Here is a 17,734-nt window from a genome sequence, read left to right as displayed (position 1 = left end):
CTACTCTGCTGCTGTTGCTTTATGGCAGGTACCTGTTTAGATCTGGCATCGGAGCTTGTCTTCAAGGAGATATCTGGCATGAAGCAGCAAGGACATGCTGTTAATGCCGAGAGACTTCTGCACCTGGTTCAGATTGTGGAGCGGCTGAAGAGCTGGACTGAGCAGATTTCAGATGATTATGTAAAGAACATAAATGTATCAGACCTGGCTTTGCTTTAACCTTTAAGGCCTTCATGGAAGCTAGTTTCAGATTTCTGTGCTTCCATGAGGGCTTGTTAGATATCGTTGATGTTGGATTAGAAGGTTCTTAAGGATTTCCCAGATTCTGAAATCTTTGTGGTTTATGATATTTTCAGTTGGCTGTACATCAAGTCATTGACCTGCAGTGTTGCAGACTGGTTAACCTGCTTGGATAACTATCAACTACTGGTTGGATATCAACTAGCTTATTTGATTTAATAGTTTGTATCTTTATAAATTTCTGTTAGATTATTGTTGTGCAGCTTATAATCATGTTTATAAGCAGGTGATATAGATGTATGTAGAGCCTGAACATCTGGAACCTTTTCCTTTGCTTTCTTTTGTTGTTGTACTTGTGTTTTTTTTCAGCTTTCTAAAAACTGTTATCATCCAAAATTAAACCAGTTCTTCTTTAACTGAACATTAAAACCTAAGAAGACCAACACGAGGCTGTAAGGACTGAACAATATTCAGTAGTTCTCCAAGTTCCTGGATAGAAATTCAACACAAAAATAAAAGTAATAGAAGTGAAAGTATCATCAGATTGCAGGTCCTAAACCTTTTTTTCATCATTGAAATAAAAACTGCTGCGTTAGTAGTTTTGATTTTTCGAACCAGTTCTAAAACATGTTGGTCTTGTTTAAATCCAACCCCCTTTAAAACCTGAGGTTGCCCCAGTTGTGGGACTTTGAGACCAGATGGTGCTGAACTGTGTCAAAATGGCCATTTAGAGACCTCGATGTACGACGATCTGATAGAGGTTTGGAGTTTCAGCTGCATCGCTCCAGAGGAAAATTCATATTCATCCTGAGAGTGTTTCTATTTTTCTTTGGCAACCCTGAAACTTTTTCAGTCTCTACTGTGAGTCGTCTTCATTCCATCTTCCCCAGTAAGACATATTCTGGTATCTACACATCCTAACTCCCTTCAGTATGACTCCAAAAGTATCCAGATAGAGCTTGTGGTTGCAAAATTTGCCCATTTCATCACGTGGATGCAATTTTCAAGCAGAGGCCTGAAACATAGAAACCTGGCACTTTTACAGACCCAGTCCAATTCAGTCCAGTTCATTTTAGTCTAATTATAATCCAATTAATACATGATTTATGAGCCACATTAGTCCAGTCCACTGTGTTCATATAAACCAGGTCATAATGACCTAGTTAAAGAAAACCTCCCTTTAGAACCAGAACCAGTAAGGCTAACCCCCTGATGAATAATACTAGCATTTTAACCTCTAGGCTGCTGCTGCGTGTTGTCATGGTAACGGTTTCTGTTATTGTGAATGCAGGATGGTCTCTGGATGAATGTTGAAAGTTTTTCAGGACATTTCAGTAAAACAAATAAAAAGCTCAGAAGTCAACATGATTTCTCCTGATGAGCCACATCCTCTTATCATCAATAACTACCTGCAGCTGCTCTGTTATGTCATCACCTGCGATACGATCGCGTTTACTAAAGGCTCCAGGTGCAACTAAAAGACCCTCGCTGGAGGAGTCCTGTAGGTACCATTCCACAACAAGACCTCAGAAACAACATGTGAACAAACACATACACAACTGGAACTGTCCATCAAGTGGGTTGCCAGATCTGCCTTGGCTGTTTGGTCCTGGAAGGTCTGTTTTCCATCCCTCTACTTGGCAGCTCATGTCTCCCTTACATAACTGAGTGTTTCTCTGTTTTGTCATGGTGTGTTTAACGTTAAATTTTTGAGCCAAAAGACACTTTTTAACACGCTCTGACTAAAGCAAATGCTGCATTAGGACTGATTGATGAGGGTGGCCTGCTTCTGGTTTGTCTTTGACTTGTATGAATGTTTAAATACTGAAGCACGTGTTTGAGTAACATTGATCAAAAATGGCTTTATTATAATTCAGTCCCAGCAGTTTAATGCAGTTAAAAGAAGCTAACATGATGTTTGTCCTGCAGCGATGGAGGAGCTGGTGTGTGAGCTTCGTCTGTTCCTGGACTTGCTGGACAGGGAGTATCTGAGCGCCGGGGTCCGAGAGAAGAAGTCTCATCTCTCCAGCATCCTGCACAGAGTCCTCTCAGACAGAGGTGAGCTCGCTAGATGTATCACATTGTAGTTTTAAACCAGGGCTGCATGGCTTCAGCAAAAAGTTTTATGCAGTGTTTGATATTGTGATGCCTTTATGACTTGATATATGCTTCACTCTGTGGTGCTAGTCTCTGCTGTGCTGCATTCCACTTGTGCACTGGTGCATGATGGATGTTTTTATAACATGAACAAAAGCAGCATGTCCTCTAATTGGAATGCAGCCGCACTAATACACCTAAATGTCTGCTTGATACTGGACAGGAGAAGGTCCAACTTCTAGTACCGGGTTGTCCTCTTCATCAGGTCCACCTTCTAGTACTGGGTCGTCCTCTTCACCCGGTCCACCTTCTAATACTGGCTGGTCTTCAGCATCAGGTCCGCTTTCTAGTACCGGGTTGTCCTCTTCATCACGTCCACCTTCTAGTACCGGGTCGTCCTCTTCATCAGGTCCACCTTCTAGTACCTGGTCGTCCTCTTCATCAAGTCCACCTTCTAGTACCGGGTCGTCCTCTTCATCAAGTCCACCTTCTAGTGCCAGGTCGTCCTCTTCATCACGTCCACCTTCTAGTACCAGGTCGTCCTCTTCATCACGTCCACCTTCTAGTACCGGGTTGTCCTCTTCATCACGTCCACCTTCTAGTACTGGGTCGTTCTCTTCATCATGTCCACCTTCTAGTACTAGGTCGTCCTCTTCACCCAGTCCACCTTCTAATACTGGCTGGTCTTCATCATCAGGTCCGTTTTCTAGTACCGGGTTGTCCTCTTCATCACGTCCACCTTCTAGTACCGGGTCGTCCTCTTCATCACGTCCACCTTCTAGTACCAGGTCGTCCTCTTCATCAAGTCCACCTTCTAGTACCGGGTCGTCCTCTTCATCAAGTCCACCTTCTAGTACCAGGTCGTCCTCTTCATCACGTCCACCTTCTAGTACCGGGTCGTCCTCTTCATCAGGTCCACCTTCTAGTACCGGGTCGTCCTATTCATCAAGTCCACCTTCTAGTACCGGGTCGTCCTCTTCATCAGGTCCACCTTCTAGTACCGGGTCGTCCTCTTCATCACTTATACCTTCTAGTACCGGGTCGTCCTCTTCATCACTTATACCTTCTAGTACCGGGTCGTCCTCTTCATCACTTATACCTTCTAGTACCGGGTCGTCCTCTTCATCATGTCCACCTTATAGTACCTGGTCATCCTCTTCATCACTTATACCTTCTAGTACCGGGTCGTCCTCTTCATCACGTCCACCTTCTAGTACCGGGTCATCCTCTTCATCACTTATACCTTCTAGTACCGGGTCGTCCTCTTCATCACGTCCACCTTCTAGTACCGGGTCAGACGCCTTCTTGGAACCAGGTGGTGAAAACCTTCCTCAGAGGTTTTGCTCCAGATCTGTTGGCTGCATCCATGATGATAATCTTGGTTTGTACTTGAGCCTCCGCTGTCACCAACAGGTCCAGATTGGTGTGGATCGGTTTGCTACATCAACATTAGCAACACCCGAAACAAAACAGAACATGTGATTTGTTCGCTCTACCCCAACATATTGGGTATCATATGAAACTAGAAAAGCTGCACTTTCAGATGATACTGAGCGTAATTTTATTTTAGCTGATCACCTCCCGTCAGTCTCAAAACAAGCACAGCCAACCTTTGCATTTCACAGCCAGAGCATCAGATTGAAACTATTCTCACCTAAAGCAATATATTTAATTTCTTTACTGTTTCCTGGTCATTTTCAGTCTGTCCACACTGTTCTTCCACCAAAGTTCAGAGTGTACTTATTCATAGTAGTGAAAATGCATCAAGAGCCAGCGTGTCAGATGCTACCATTCACGGCCATCTTGTTGATTTCTCGTGGATCTTGGGAGTGTAAATAAAGCTAATTGAAATTCTACATCTCGCGAGCTTTCGAGCAATATCCTATACTTGAAGGAGACTTCATCCATCAGGTTTATAACTTTGAGCGTAAACACAGGAGCGTCACCACCATATAAGATCTTTGATGCACGGTGATGCATCGCAGAGCGAAGACACAACAGAGATGATTTCTTTCAAAGATTTAGAGATTTTACTCATTTACAACAAAGCTGAAAGTGATCAGCATGTCCAGAAAACCTTAACTAGTTTTGAAGCTAGCAGTGATGATAATGCTAATTATGACTAATTTTAAACTTGCTGATTATACAGGTGCACAGTGGTAGAAACTGATGATATAGTGGCTGAATGCCAGGGCCAGATTTTGTAGCTAGATTCCCTTCCTAGAAGTAAAATACCTATGTGGCACACTTTGGGGATCCAAGTGGCCAAATATAATTTGCCTGGTTCTACCCACACTAAAACCTTCATAGAATCTCTGAGCTTTGTTCTATTCTCATATAACTTGGTAAAGTTGTAGTCAAAGTGTTGCTGAATGCATGCAGAGACATCTTTATGAATTTATTTATGGGGGCCCAAGGTGGGCCAAGAAAATATTCCCCACACCATTATACCAGCAGCAACCTGAAGCTGAAATGGAGACTCATCAGACCAGCAACGTTTTTCCATCTTCTATTGTCCAGTGTTGATGAACTGTAGCCTTAGTTTCCTGTTCTTAACTGACAGGAGGCACCCGGTGTGGTCTTCTGCTGCTATAGCCCATCTGCTTCAAGGCTAGACGTGTTGTGTGTTCGGAGATGCTATTCTGCAGACCTTGGTAGGAACCAGAGCGTATTGGACTTCCTGTTGCCTTTCTATCGTCTCCAACCAGTCTGCCCATTCTCCTCTGACATCAACAAGGCATTTTAGGCATTTAACCTGCAGCAACAAGACTGGTTTCGATCCTGTGTAGCTTTAAGCTAACAGATGTCACACCACTGGAATCTTTACATTTGTTAACTGTTTTAATGATGTCAGTACAGGAACAGGAGCAACAGAGAACTAAGAGAATTTGGAAGCAAGATGATGATTATGTTCGTGTCTGCTGTATATCGGCTCTTCTTAAAGTCAATCCTACTTTTTTTCAGAGCCTTCTTTCAAGTCAGAAATCCACAGTGGTCTGCCAGCCCCGCCTCAGATGCCCCTCCCAGAGATCCCTCACCCCTGGCTGGTAAGACATGTTTACCAACCCAAAGGCAGCTTCATCGTTTACCACTTGTTTGTTTCATTGTTTATTTCTAGGTCTTGTCCTCTTTTTTTTCTAATGTGGCTCAATTTACTACCTAAATTCTGCCTCATCTCAACTGAAAAACATGAACTTATTGTACTCATTGTCTTAGCAGCACTACAATATTGCCTTGTAATGCAGGTATTTGTAGTTTGAGGAACATTAAAGAGTAATTCAAAGCAGGGACACACCTCCTCACCTGTCAGCTTTCCATATCTTTGAGTCTGGATTGTGAAAATAACTCTGCATACTTGTTTCCATCACGTGGTATTTAAAACAGAAACCTCCTAGAGTTAGTTTTCTTACAGCATACATTACGGCCATAACAGTTTATATTAACCTTACATCTCTCTCAGCAGTAAAAAAAATTCCTAACATGCAGCCTGTGGAGATTGCACCATGCATTGGCTAAGCGCTAATGGTTAGCTTAAGCGGGGAAGGGTCAACAAAACAGTTTCATAACAAAAAGATGAAGCACCACAAATGATGAAATGTAGCAGATATGCTCAGATAGTAGCTGCTCTGCACAATCTTCTTGATCCTCTTTTCTTTCTGACTTCCGTTGTCCACTGATGAGACAACTAAACAAAGAAAGGAAGTAGAAGTTTCATCAATGGAGCTCAGCAAAGGTTGGTATTTTACCGATTACATACCAGATCTGACACGCAGCCCAAATCTAAACCAATCCCTGCTCTTACCTGTAATGTACTTATTAAAAAAAACAATTTTATTATTATTTTTTTTAGTTTTATTGATTTATTCATCTTTGTGAATCTGTGTTAGCGAGCACTTCCACTTTATATGTGCGGCATATGAATATACGGATCAGACGGCATGTTGCACAGGTGTGCCTTAGGCTGCCCACAATAAGAGGCCACATGTTTTGAGGGAACGTGCAGCTGGCATGCTGACTGCAGAATGTCCATCAGAGCTTTTGCCTGTTAACTGAATGTTCATTTCTCGACCAGAAGCCATATTTAAAGGCGTTTCAGAGAATTTGGCACCAACCGGCCTCACAACCGTTGACCACACACGCCCAGGACCCCCACATCCAGCATCTTCACCTCCCAGATCGTCTGAGACCAGCTGCTGCAACACTTGGCTTGACTAAGCAAAGAATTTTTGCATAAACTGTCAGAAAGCGTCTCAGGGAGGCTCATCTGCCTGCTCGTCATCCTCCTGAACCATCATCGGAACCGACTTGAGTGGGCCAAAACAGAAAGTACTGCTTTTAAGTGGCTCTGGCTCCAAACCAGTACTGGAACCAGTTTGGTGGAAAAGCTGCCCAGGTGCACACCTCAGTTCCGTACTAGCAGGAAACCTTCTGATCCTCAGCGTACATTCAACACCTGAATGTTATTTAATGGCAGAAATGCCACATTTAACAACCCGGGGGACGTGAGGTCACGTGAGATGTGTTTTTATAGTCTCGTAAAGCAGTGGGAAGGCTGGTCATGGCTTCCTGTGAGTACGGTAACATCTCCATCATAGCAGTTGTGTGTAAGCAATAGAGATGAGGATACATGTGCAAACAGACCAGTGTGAGGAATAATAGGGAGAGTGTGTCATTACTGTTGGAGCAGATGTCTCTGATGGGGTTAGGGCGTGCACGTGGCTGCGATGGCTTGCAAAGCCACAACACCTCGTTCTACGTCTCGCACACGGGTTGTGCGATTCCCGGAAAGCTTGATGTGAGAGGAGGAGTGATGTGTCGCTGCTCTTCATCATGCTGCAGAGCTTTTTAATCTGTCAGAGGAAGTTCATGTGTTAAAATATTAGCTGAAAAATGCAAACTACAGGACGTCTTTGGTAGGGAGAGAGGCCCACGCCTGGTGCACGCAGCTGGAGAAGTTTAGCCCATTTCTTTGTCTGATCTGAGGTGGTTCATCATTTAAGCCCCACAAATTGCCCCCTTGAATTCCTTCTCTACTACTTGAGCAGGTCTTTGACTCTGCTGGATCATGCCATTGATAAATACCGATCTGGTTTCTGGCTGCGTTTCAGATGCCCTGAATGCAGCACTGAATCTGATCTTTTTAGAGTATTTAATTTCTTGGTTTTTAACTGTAGACTCAGGGGACTCTGGTGCCAATTTACTTGAGCTTTATTTGTACACCTCCAAATCATATACACATATATATGTCTATATGTGTGTGTGTGTGTATATATATATATATATATATATATATATATAATTTATTTATTTGTTTAGTGAGCATTGAGTCTTTGGAGTATTAATATTGAATGTGGCTCTTTATTCATCCTTGCAAACAGCTTTAAAGGTCCCATATTATGCAAAATTCACTTTTTAATGGTTTTGGAACAGTCATACTGGTCCCCCCGCATGTGTAGGAGACCCGTAAGTGTGAAACTCTTTCAGGCGCTCTCTCTCCCCCCCTGCTCCACCTCTAGGGAAGTAAGCGCTGAAATGAGCTTGTTTGAAAGCGTGTACGTTATGACGTCATAAGGGGACAATAACCACTCCCCACAGAGCGATGGACCCGGTTCTACCGGCTCTCAAAGCCCGCCCTCTAAAAATCACCTAGCGCCCAGTGTTTTCCCTCTTCGGCAACCCTCGTTAGCGGGACATGGCTAAGCGACAGAAGCACTGTTCTGTTTGTGGCTGCATAAATGAACACGAAAACGTTTTTTTACTTCCATCCACTGAACCCACGAGGACTGAGTGGATTAATTTTATTTTTGGAGGAAATGTACCCGGAAAACTTCCAAGGTTTTGCATGTCTGTGGCCAGCATTTCAAAGAGGACTGTTTCCACAACATGGTTGCATGGAAAGCAGGCTTCGCCAAACCGTTTGAAGCTGAAGCCAGGTTCAATACCAACTGTCCGTGACACAGCTGGAGAGGTAAGAGCAGTACTGTTAGTCTTCTTGCTCGAACTTCTTCAGGAATGGGTTCCGGTGTTCCGGCGTTTGTTTATCCTTCACTACGCTGTAATCAGCGTCTAGTAACCGCTAAGGCCTAACCTGTCAATCACCTCATGACGGGCGATGCGATGGGCGGAGCCAACAGCTGAGCTGCTCCACCAGGGTTCCGCCCACCATAAACGGCACATTTCTGAAGCTGCTAAAAAGAGGGAGGTGAAGAGAAGCCGCTGCACTCAAACTGAGGGTCGATTTGTCCATACCATGGCGGAAATATTTCATTTAGATATTAATGAATGGTCTCAGATTGGGAATAAAGTGTATAATATGGGACCTTTAATATCTAACGTGGTTAACACAGGAATTGCCCTGAATTTTAGGGTTAAGCTTGCTCAGTTCTTGCTGACACAAACAGCTAATCAGCCAATTACATGACACCAACTCAGTAAAGAAATAAGGGGTTGTTAAGATCTTTGCAAGGTCTCAGTTCCCCAAAACTGCATTTGCATGAGGAGGAAAGCACAAACTGGAGAAAAATCAGTGTTGATATGGACCTGACCTGGGTGTTTTTGGTGCAAAACAGCTCATATGTAAAATACAAAGGTAGAGAAGTGACTTTTAAGGCCAGAGGTTCAATCGTCTTTCAAAATACCACAATAATGTGATTTATGTTTAGTTCATCTGTGGACTTGTGTGTTACAAGTTCTGCAAGTTTAAGATGACTTTTCAAGATTTCGCCCAAACAAGATTCTAAATTCCAAAAACCTTTCTCTCCAAAAAAAACTCAAATGAAAGACAGCAGGCACTGCATAACATTTAAGAGTTGAAAGCTCATATATTTGAATTCTGTGTAATTGTTTGGGCTGTAAGGCTGGCTGGAGGCAGTCGTCCAGTCACAGCAGAAGTTGCATCCTATGAGGTGTTCGAGGACCAATGGCCCCAGCAGAAAATGGACCAATCCGTTTGCTTCTAGAAACATAAATGATTTCCATCTGTGTTGATGTTGGAGAGGAGTTCCACACCCCCACACACATCGCTCTTCACCTCCTCCACCCTTCCTTCTCCTCTTCCTCGCCTTCCCCGAAAAAGACCCCCCTCTCTCGACCAGCTAACCATCTAGCACACAACACTGGGGGATACACACACTAAAATGGACAGAATCCATCATGCTTGTCATGATTCTTTGCACTTGCAGCCTACAGACGTGTACCCGTTTGATGGACGTACTGTACACACTAAGTGGGTGGCGTTACGTCGTGAAGTCTGGGTCTCATTTGGAATTCATTTCCTTCTCATTTCGTTATAAAACAGACATCCTCCTCCCTTCTAGTACTTCGAAGATGATTGTATGTCTCAACCCAAACCTCGTATTCCAATGCAGCCATGCATCATATATGATGTAATTTCTCAGTGGGTTTCCCCTATTTTGTGGCACTGTCGACCACAGTAAAGTGTTCCGTGACATCAGCTCCATTGTGTCACGGAAATGAGGTTGTTAAAGAGATCATATTCAGAGCCGCCACACTTTGTCATGGGGGTAACCAAACAAGTGGCGAATCAGAGATTAAGTCCTAACTGCAGCAGTGTTGGTACTTCAGGAGCTGACGCATGCCCACAGCGTGGCTAGTCCTGAGGGCCCGGACTGTTTCTGCTGCTTACTCTCTCTGGAAAAAGTCCCTGCTGAGAAACTGGAGCATGGATGGAAAACATATTTCACAACTTTTTTCCTCACTCTAGTGCATCTGAAGTTTTTTTTTTTTTTTTTTTTTTTTTTTTTTTTTTTTTACAATGCCAGGTTTTTTCCCTGATGCATGATTTGATCGAAGTAAGTTAATGAAGCACTGAGGGAAAAGTGAAGGTTTTTCTACAGTCTGGAAGAAGCCAGAAGAAATCCTAGGGTCTTTGATTGACAACACAAAAGCTTTTTTTTTTAAATTCTCTCCAAATAAATAACATGTTAAAATCTTTAGACCTGAGTGTTTTTTAAGGTCAACATCTCTCCAAATTAGGTTGTTAGTGATGAAGATGAGGCTTTTTGGCTATTGTTGAATGAGATCATTTAATTTAACTTAAACGTTGGAGGTCTGTTAGTAATATAGAGCACTATGCTCTCCAGATGGCCTCCTGGCAGGCTCCAGCTCAGGAGGAAGAGCAGTCATCTGCCAACCTTCCCCTGACTCCATGCTGAAGCGTCCTTGGGCACGACACTGAACCCCACGTTGGCTCCCAGTCTGCCTATCGGGGTATGAATGTGTATGATAGAAAGCACTTAGTATGTAACAATAGAAGGGCTGTGTGTGTGTGTGTGAACGGGTGGATGCGACATGTCGTGTCACATAAACATGTCATGACTAGAAAAGTGCTGCATGAGTACAGTCTATTTACCCTAACTCCTATGAGCAGCCCAAAGCAAATAAGTTTTATTTTATTTTGTTATTTTAGTTATTTTTTATGACGTGATTTTATTTATTGTGGTATATTGATTTTTTGTGCAGCACTTTGGAAACGTTTTGTTGTGAAATGTGCTATATAAATAAAAGTTCAGGCTGCTACAGGAATTTCACCCACTGACCCAGACTCCTACTCTCTGGTTATACCTTCTGAATAGACTGTAATGCAGGTTGTAGAGCAAAGACATGTACTATTTTGGGTGCCTACATGATATGTTGTAAGGCCATCATTTTTCCAGTTACTTGTGCAGACAGTTACTTGTCTGTGTGTCTGCTTTTAATGTTTAATGCTCACCAGTCTACAAGGGTATAAACTAGGTGAAGCCCAAATACTTATAACCACCCCAACGGAGCTTGTTAAAGGTGCATGGATTCATCTTCTTTCAGATTAGACAATATACCTTTCAAAGAAGACAAAGAGAAGATGTATGGTTGCCTGTTTCAAGGAGAGACTTTGCAAGAGGGTCTCCATTATCCATAACTCTGTAATGTACTTCAGACAAATAATTTATCCATGTGTTGGTACAGCTGACCCAGAAGCTAGTATGTATGTATAGGACTTCTTACAGCACCAGTCAAAAGTTTGGACACAGTTTCACAGTATTAAATTTACTGGGAAACTGTGTCCAAATTCTGAAATGGTACTGTCTATGCCTGCACAGTCACAATCACTTCGCACAAACTAAAGTAAGAATTCTCTTTGACAAGGGACTCGCTGTAACTGACTGTCCCAAACAGTAGTCCACCGAACAACGCTAACACCTGATGCGGAGGCACTCTGCTGCTTCATTTGGCTTCTTATTCCAGACAGTTCTTGTAGAGCTGTACAGGTGTATAAAGTTGATAAATGCACATATTTTCTATGGTTTCTATACCGTATATGGTGCTTTGTTCAGACCTCTCCGGTTTTCAAAGCTAACATCAGCTTGTTTTGCTAAGAGGTTAGCGTGTTATACATTAAGTGAAGCTGATGCTAGAGCACTTTCTCTTAGGTCACTACTACTTCTCATGGTCTGATGCATCTGTCTACACAGCATATTGTCTAAAACACGTGATTTGTTATGTTTGAGGTTTTCTTACATTCAAACACAAGTTAGAGCTTTTGAAGAAAGTGAAAGCCCTTACACTTTATCATGAGAAGGTAAAAATTAACAAAGAACTCTTTTTAGTGGAGTAAACTGTTGAATATGGCCATCCTCTTCCAAGATCAACTATCCACCCGGTACATAGCACCATCTAGTTCCTGACTTTTTGGAGTTCTTCATGCAAGTTTTCCTCCTGGTGTTTAAATTCCTAATAGCCTGCCTCCATTTCTAGATATGGACTTACTTTATTACACACAGAAAGCAAGCCCACCTTTCTTTTCCAATCGGATTACCCCCACCTTCTACCTACTCCCACCAGCTGCTGCTGACCTACATTTACACCTCATTGTGAGGTGAGACAAATACAGGAAACACCCAACCCTAGTCTCAGTCTCCAGTTATTTTTTCAGCCCAGCTGGCAGAGCTGGCACATCCGTCAGCAACACTCTGGTGAATGTACCTGTCTCTCAAAATGCACACTTACCTGCCCCGCCTGAGGCAGGAACGGAGGAAAGTCTTGGAGGGGAAGTGAAAATGGAGTTTCATTAGAAAAGCGAACTGTGAAAATGGTTTTGTTTTTGTCAGAGGTAAAACTAGCATGAGTGGTTCATGTATAAACAGGGTTGGAACGTTTAGATGTGTATCGCAGGGGTTGGCAGGTCTTAAGGGTGGATAAGTCCTTCATTGAATGGATTATACTGTATATAAAGAAATTCAGTTTGCATGTATATGCATCTTTTCTTCCTGTATTTTTTTTGTTTTACTGTTTTTGTACACCTTAGAATTTGTTGTCTCCCAGTTCAGATGCAATATAAACTGTAAAGTCGGTGTTTCCCCTACACTGACTCAGCCTTGGCAGGCCAAGAATGAAATGGTTCACATGGAAATGTCAACATGTCTTAACTGAACCTGTATTGCTGCCTCCAGAAGCACATTGATAGGCCATTCTGCTGTCAGACATGTGTTCTGCACATGAACACAACATGTAGAGTGCGGCAACGGGGAGAGGGGCGGGGCCTAATTAAACTTCATTAGTTAAGCCCACAGGCGAGGTAAACTTCGAGAGCATCAGACAAGCACATTACATGTTGAGTCCATAGAGAGCTGCTGAAAAGTTGCTTTAGATTTTACAAGTTAAATAGACGTTCCAACAAAGATTTTGATGGTGAACAGCAAATGCAGGGCTACGTAACGTTAAATTATTGGTCCTAACAGCACCTTAGACTAATGGCGGTGATACGGATTAGCCCAAACAATGTAGGCGATCATCTACACACCGTAATTATTAACAATTAGTTTCTGACCAGCCTGTTTAAAATATGTTTAGAAAAAGTGAAAGGCAACCAAGGAAGAGCGTTCTGGTTAGGTAGCAGCATCAGGGCACCAAGTTTCATCCAGGTTTCTTGAACCATGTCAGATAATTTAATACTAGAAGTCTGAGACTGGAACAGGCTGCAACAGGCTGCAACAGACTGGTACAAACTGAAACAGGCTGAAACAGACTAGAACAGACAGAAAGAGGCTGGAACAGGCTGAAACAGAGTGAAACAGACCGAAACAGGCTGGAACAGAATGTGAAATTGAGAAGCGCAGGAGATGCTGGTGGAGAAAGAGCGGGGAGGTGAGGGGTGGAGGAGGAGCAGAGGAGGCGAGGGGCGGAGGAGATGCTGGTGGAGGAGGGGCAGAGGAGGTGAGGGGCATAGAAGACGCTAGTGGAGGAGGAGTGGGGGAGGCGAGGGGAATAGGAGATGCTGGTGGAGGAGGAGCAGAGGACGCGAGGGGCGGAGGAGATGCTGGTGGAGGAGGGGCAGAGGAGGTGAGGGCATAGAAGACGCTAGTGGAGGAGGAGTGGGGGAGGCGAGGGAATAGGAGATGCTGGTGGAGGAGGAGCAGAGGAGGGAGAGGCGTAGGAGATGCTGGTGGAGGAGGAGCAGAGGAGGTGAGGGGCATAGAAGACGCTAGTGGAGGAGGAGCAGAGGAGGTGAGGGCCATAGCAGATGCTGGTGGAGAAGGAGCAGAGGAGACGAGGGGCGTAGGAGATGCTGGTGGAGGAGGAGCAGAAGAAGCAAGGGGCGGAAAAGACAATAAAATAAAATAAATTTCCAGTGTAGAAATTTTGTCAGACACATTTTACTTATTAAATCAACATATTGGTGAAACATAACTTTTTGTTAATTATAGGTACTGTTGTTAGATTTATTTGAGTTAATAATAAAACATCAGTCGTCAACTATTGGTGCTACCATGGCTATACACTGGAACACTGAAAGTATCAGTCCTCATTTTTACTGGGTATGGATTTTGAGGTTCTCCTGATGACTAAGGTGCTGGGTGGACCTGAAGCTGGGTGAACCTGAGAATGAGGTTGATATGAGGCTGAGTGGACCTGAGAATGAGGTTGATATGAGGCTGGGTGGATATGAGGCTGGGTAGACCTCATATCCACTACCCTTTGTTCTTTCGTCTTTTCCTGCTGTCTAGTATCAGTTTAGAGCTCTCTGCCTTTTGACTTCACAGTTAAGCTTCAAAGTGTGCATGTGGGAAGGGGTTTGTCCACGTTTTACCCCTCATATCCCTTTCTGCCCTTTCAGCATGGTTGACTTTAATTGCAGTTTCAAAGTGACAAGGGTTCAGCAGGGTTATACTCTGACATGTTGCTTGGAAAACCTGTAAAGTGTTTGAAGGTGTACTGATCAGGAAACAGCTGATCTGAAACATTTGGTCAGTCATTGGTTCATTTGATGAAGTGAGACTGAAAACGTGCTTGAATAAATATTTCAATGCTACCGCCTGACCATTAGGAGCAGCTGCTAGCACTGCAAAAAATCTGCCCAAGGAAAGTGACAGAGAAACCCCTACCCTCTGATAACTACCATCCAGATGATCTTGACAATGCACTTATCCTCCAGTTGTAGACAAGTGACCAGAGGCCATGAACAGAAGGCTGCAGTTGCAATATGCTGGTCCCAGATGTGGATTGTATAAGCTGTGAGACGGGGTGGTGCTGGAAAAGAGCGTAGGCCTCAGTTAAACCTCTCTCTGGATAAATAAAGCTTTAAGGAAATCTTACCAAACCCTTTCCCTCCATAGTCCGTTACCTTGTGAAAACAATACCCAAGATGGAATTTCCACATTTTGTCAATTTCTCCCCAACGCAGAAGCCTCTAAAACGTTGTTTTATTTTATCTCCACAGTATACATTTAAGCACATAAGTTGTTCTTTTGCATTCTTTCTAAACATTTTCGTGCTGCTGGACATCTTTTGCTTTGATCCTCTAGTGTAGAATATTTCATGCTCATTAAAACATGTAGAGTGTATAGCCAGATTACTCTCCCACAACTAAGACACTGCTGAAAATTCAGATTGTAAATTATATGTAAGATTATAATTCTTGAACCGGTGGAAACTATTGGCTCATACATTGGACTGTTTTCCAGAAATCCCGGGAGATGCAGTTTTCTCTTCCCAAATAATTTCCTGAAGTATTGGCTCTCCTCTGCCTCAGTTTATGCATTCCAGCATCCCACAGGCGCTGCAGCAGAAGCATTTATTCAGGTCCATTCCTCCTACTCGGGGGAAAAAATGGATACTTGGCACACATGCTTAGATTTGAGTTTGAGGCCAATGTCAGAGCAGCAGACCAATGTACCACTCAAAGTATCCAAACCAAGGTCAGGACTCCTCCACCGCTACTTAATTACATGCTATGACTGCGGAATTCTGGTATTTCTGATCTGCATCATGGACATGACCTGCATTAGCTGCTCTGCCTAAAATGTATTCTTGTCAGGGACGAACACCATTTAGACCATAACGGCACACAGAATCTCCTCTCCCTTTATACTCCTACCATAATTTCTCAAAGCAGGAGTTCCTTCCAGCATTAATTTTTGTATTTTGTATTTTGTATATAAGATTGTAATTTAGTTGCTGTTGGCAAACCTCTGTGTTTGATGCTATTTTTTTTCATTCTAAAACTTGTACAAGAATATTTCCCTCTAACAGAAATAATGGCTGATGGAACCAGTGCTGGAAGTCCTTCATGAACATGAAACTGCTGGTCCTTTTTGTATGAACTGCTATCGGCTGTTTTACTGCAGAGATCTTAGCACTGGACTGTCTCATGTATGAATTAGGTTTTGTCTTTCCAGGAGACGTGGGGCAGGACAGACTTTTTCTGTTATCAAGAGTATAGAAAATTCAGTGGTGGGAATTTTTGAAATGCTGGCGTGGTCGTTAAACTATTAGGGAAAACTCCCATCTACTTCCTCTTTAACAGAAAATAAAACTGTTGGAGTAAAAATCATACTGGGTATTGTCTTGTGTCATTTAGGTTAGAGATGGGCTTGGGTCCGGATACCTGGGTGCAAGTCCCTGGCGTGCCAACAGAGGTGAACCACTGTGGGACCCTTGAGCAAGGCCTTAACCCCTCCCTACTGCTCCCTGGGTGCCAAAACATGGCAGCCCACTGCTCCTCTAAGACATCTATAGATGGGTCCCAATCGTGATTAATAAAGTAATTCTTATTGTTTTTAGTGATGTACTGTTTTTATTCTCCAGCTTGAGCAGCCTACCATCGTAGGTTTAACTTTGTTGTCGCTTAGGTTTGGGTGTTCTTTTGTATCGAAGAAGTGATCTTTCACACACCTGACATGTTTCGACAGTAACCCTTCCATCTTCATCAGACCTCTGATGTACACGACCAGTCAAAGGTTTGGACACAGAATCTGATAGGAAAATGTGTACATACCTCTTGACTGGTGTATATGTGTCCAAAAACTACATTTCTGATACGAAAGAAACCAAAACTATGTAATAAATAGAAACTACGAACTTATTTACAGATATTCTTCCGATGTCTTATTCACATTCTGGTTGTATCTTTAGCTTTCATCCTTGAAGGTTAAAGTAAGAGCCAGTTTATTAATGGAGATGAAGGAGTAGTGGTCATCTAGCATCCAAATGGGCCCCTAATGCCTTAGTTATAAGGCATAGATACTTTAAAGAAAAGGGTCACCTTACCTCTTCAAAAGCAAAGGGCATTGTTGAGTGATGGGTCAAGAGGGGAATTGGGATCAGGCTTTTATTTAGCATAAGGTGGTGTTCACACATTGCACCAGTGATGGATCTTTTAAAAAGTTTCCCATTTGGGGGATGGTGAGAACAGATGGTGCCAAACTGGAGATTTTTGGAGATATCTCCTGTTCTGAACCTTCCTAATTATGGTTCTGCTCCACAGGGCTCAGAGGGTTAAACCATCTCTTGTGTGATTTCTGCAGATCATTGTGAAACACTATGGACAATGTCATTTGGACCTCATTGTGCATTGAACAAGAAGACTGAAACCAGAAGAAGACAGATCAGGGACTGTTCAAATGGACAATGTTTATTACTTTTAGTGTTTTTATGCCTGCATTCATTTTTGAGACAAAAAGTAGGGAGTCATGTTTGTGCAAGCAGTGGGGTGGGGAGGGCTGCTTTTGTGTGTGTGTGTGTGTGTGTGTGTGTGTGTGAGTACGGACTGTGTGAAAGATTTTGAGGGATTTTTTTTAATATGCATGAATTGCTTTTTTTTTTTTTTTTATCAAATAAAGCACTTTGTGTTACCTCCAGCGTGAAAAGCGGTGTGTAAATAAAGTTTGATTTGATTTAAACATCAAGCCTTGCAGCAGAGTCCTGGTGTGGATTGACTGCCAACATAAAAACTTGATGCATTAAGCAACAATGCACACAACGAACACATTCCTTTAGACATGCAGCATTGCTTTTGAAGTTCAATAAACAAAATACACTTTAAAAAAGCTGCTAACTGAAATTGTTTCCACTTCTTATCCAAGTTGTTTGATTTAACCCTTTCAGCTCTGTGTAGGGTGAA

General features: G+C 42.9%; 1 protein-coding gene across 2 annotated transcripts in view; it reads left to right on the top strand.

Moving 5' to 3' along the window:
• Positions 1–17,734, top strand: part of afap1 (actin filament associated protein 1) — a 63,149-nt gene that overhangs the window by 11,883 nt on the left and 33,532 nt on the right. For both annotated transcript variants that reach the window (XM_041986380.1, XM_041986379.1), the window contains exons 3-4: positions 2,170–2,298; positions 5,302–5,384. In XM_041986380.1, the coding sequence (XP_041842314.1) occupies positions 2,170–2,298; positions 5,302–5,384 (212 nt within the window). The remainder of the gene's footprint in view (positions 1–2,169; positions 2,299–5,301; positions 5,385–17,734) is intronic.

Source organism: Melanotaenia boesemani, chromosome 5 (assembly GCF_017639745.1).
Source record: "Melanotaenia boesemani isolate fMelBoe1 chromosome 5, fMelBoe1.pri, whole genome shotgun sequence".
In the NCBI taxonomy this organism is placed as follows: domain Eukaryota; kingdom Metazoa; phylum Chordata; class Actinopteri; order Atheriniformes; family Melanotaeniidae; genus Melanotaenia; species Melanotaenia boesemani.
Note: the sequence above shows the minus strand (reverse complement) of the source record. Positions and strands in the feature narration are given on the sequence as shown.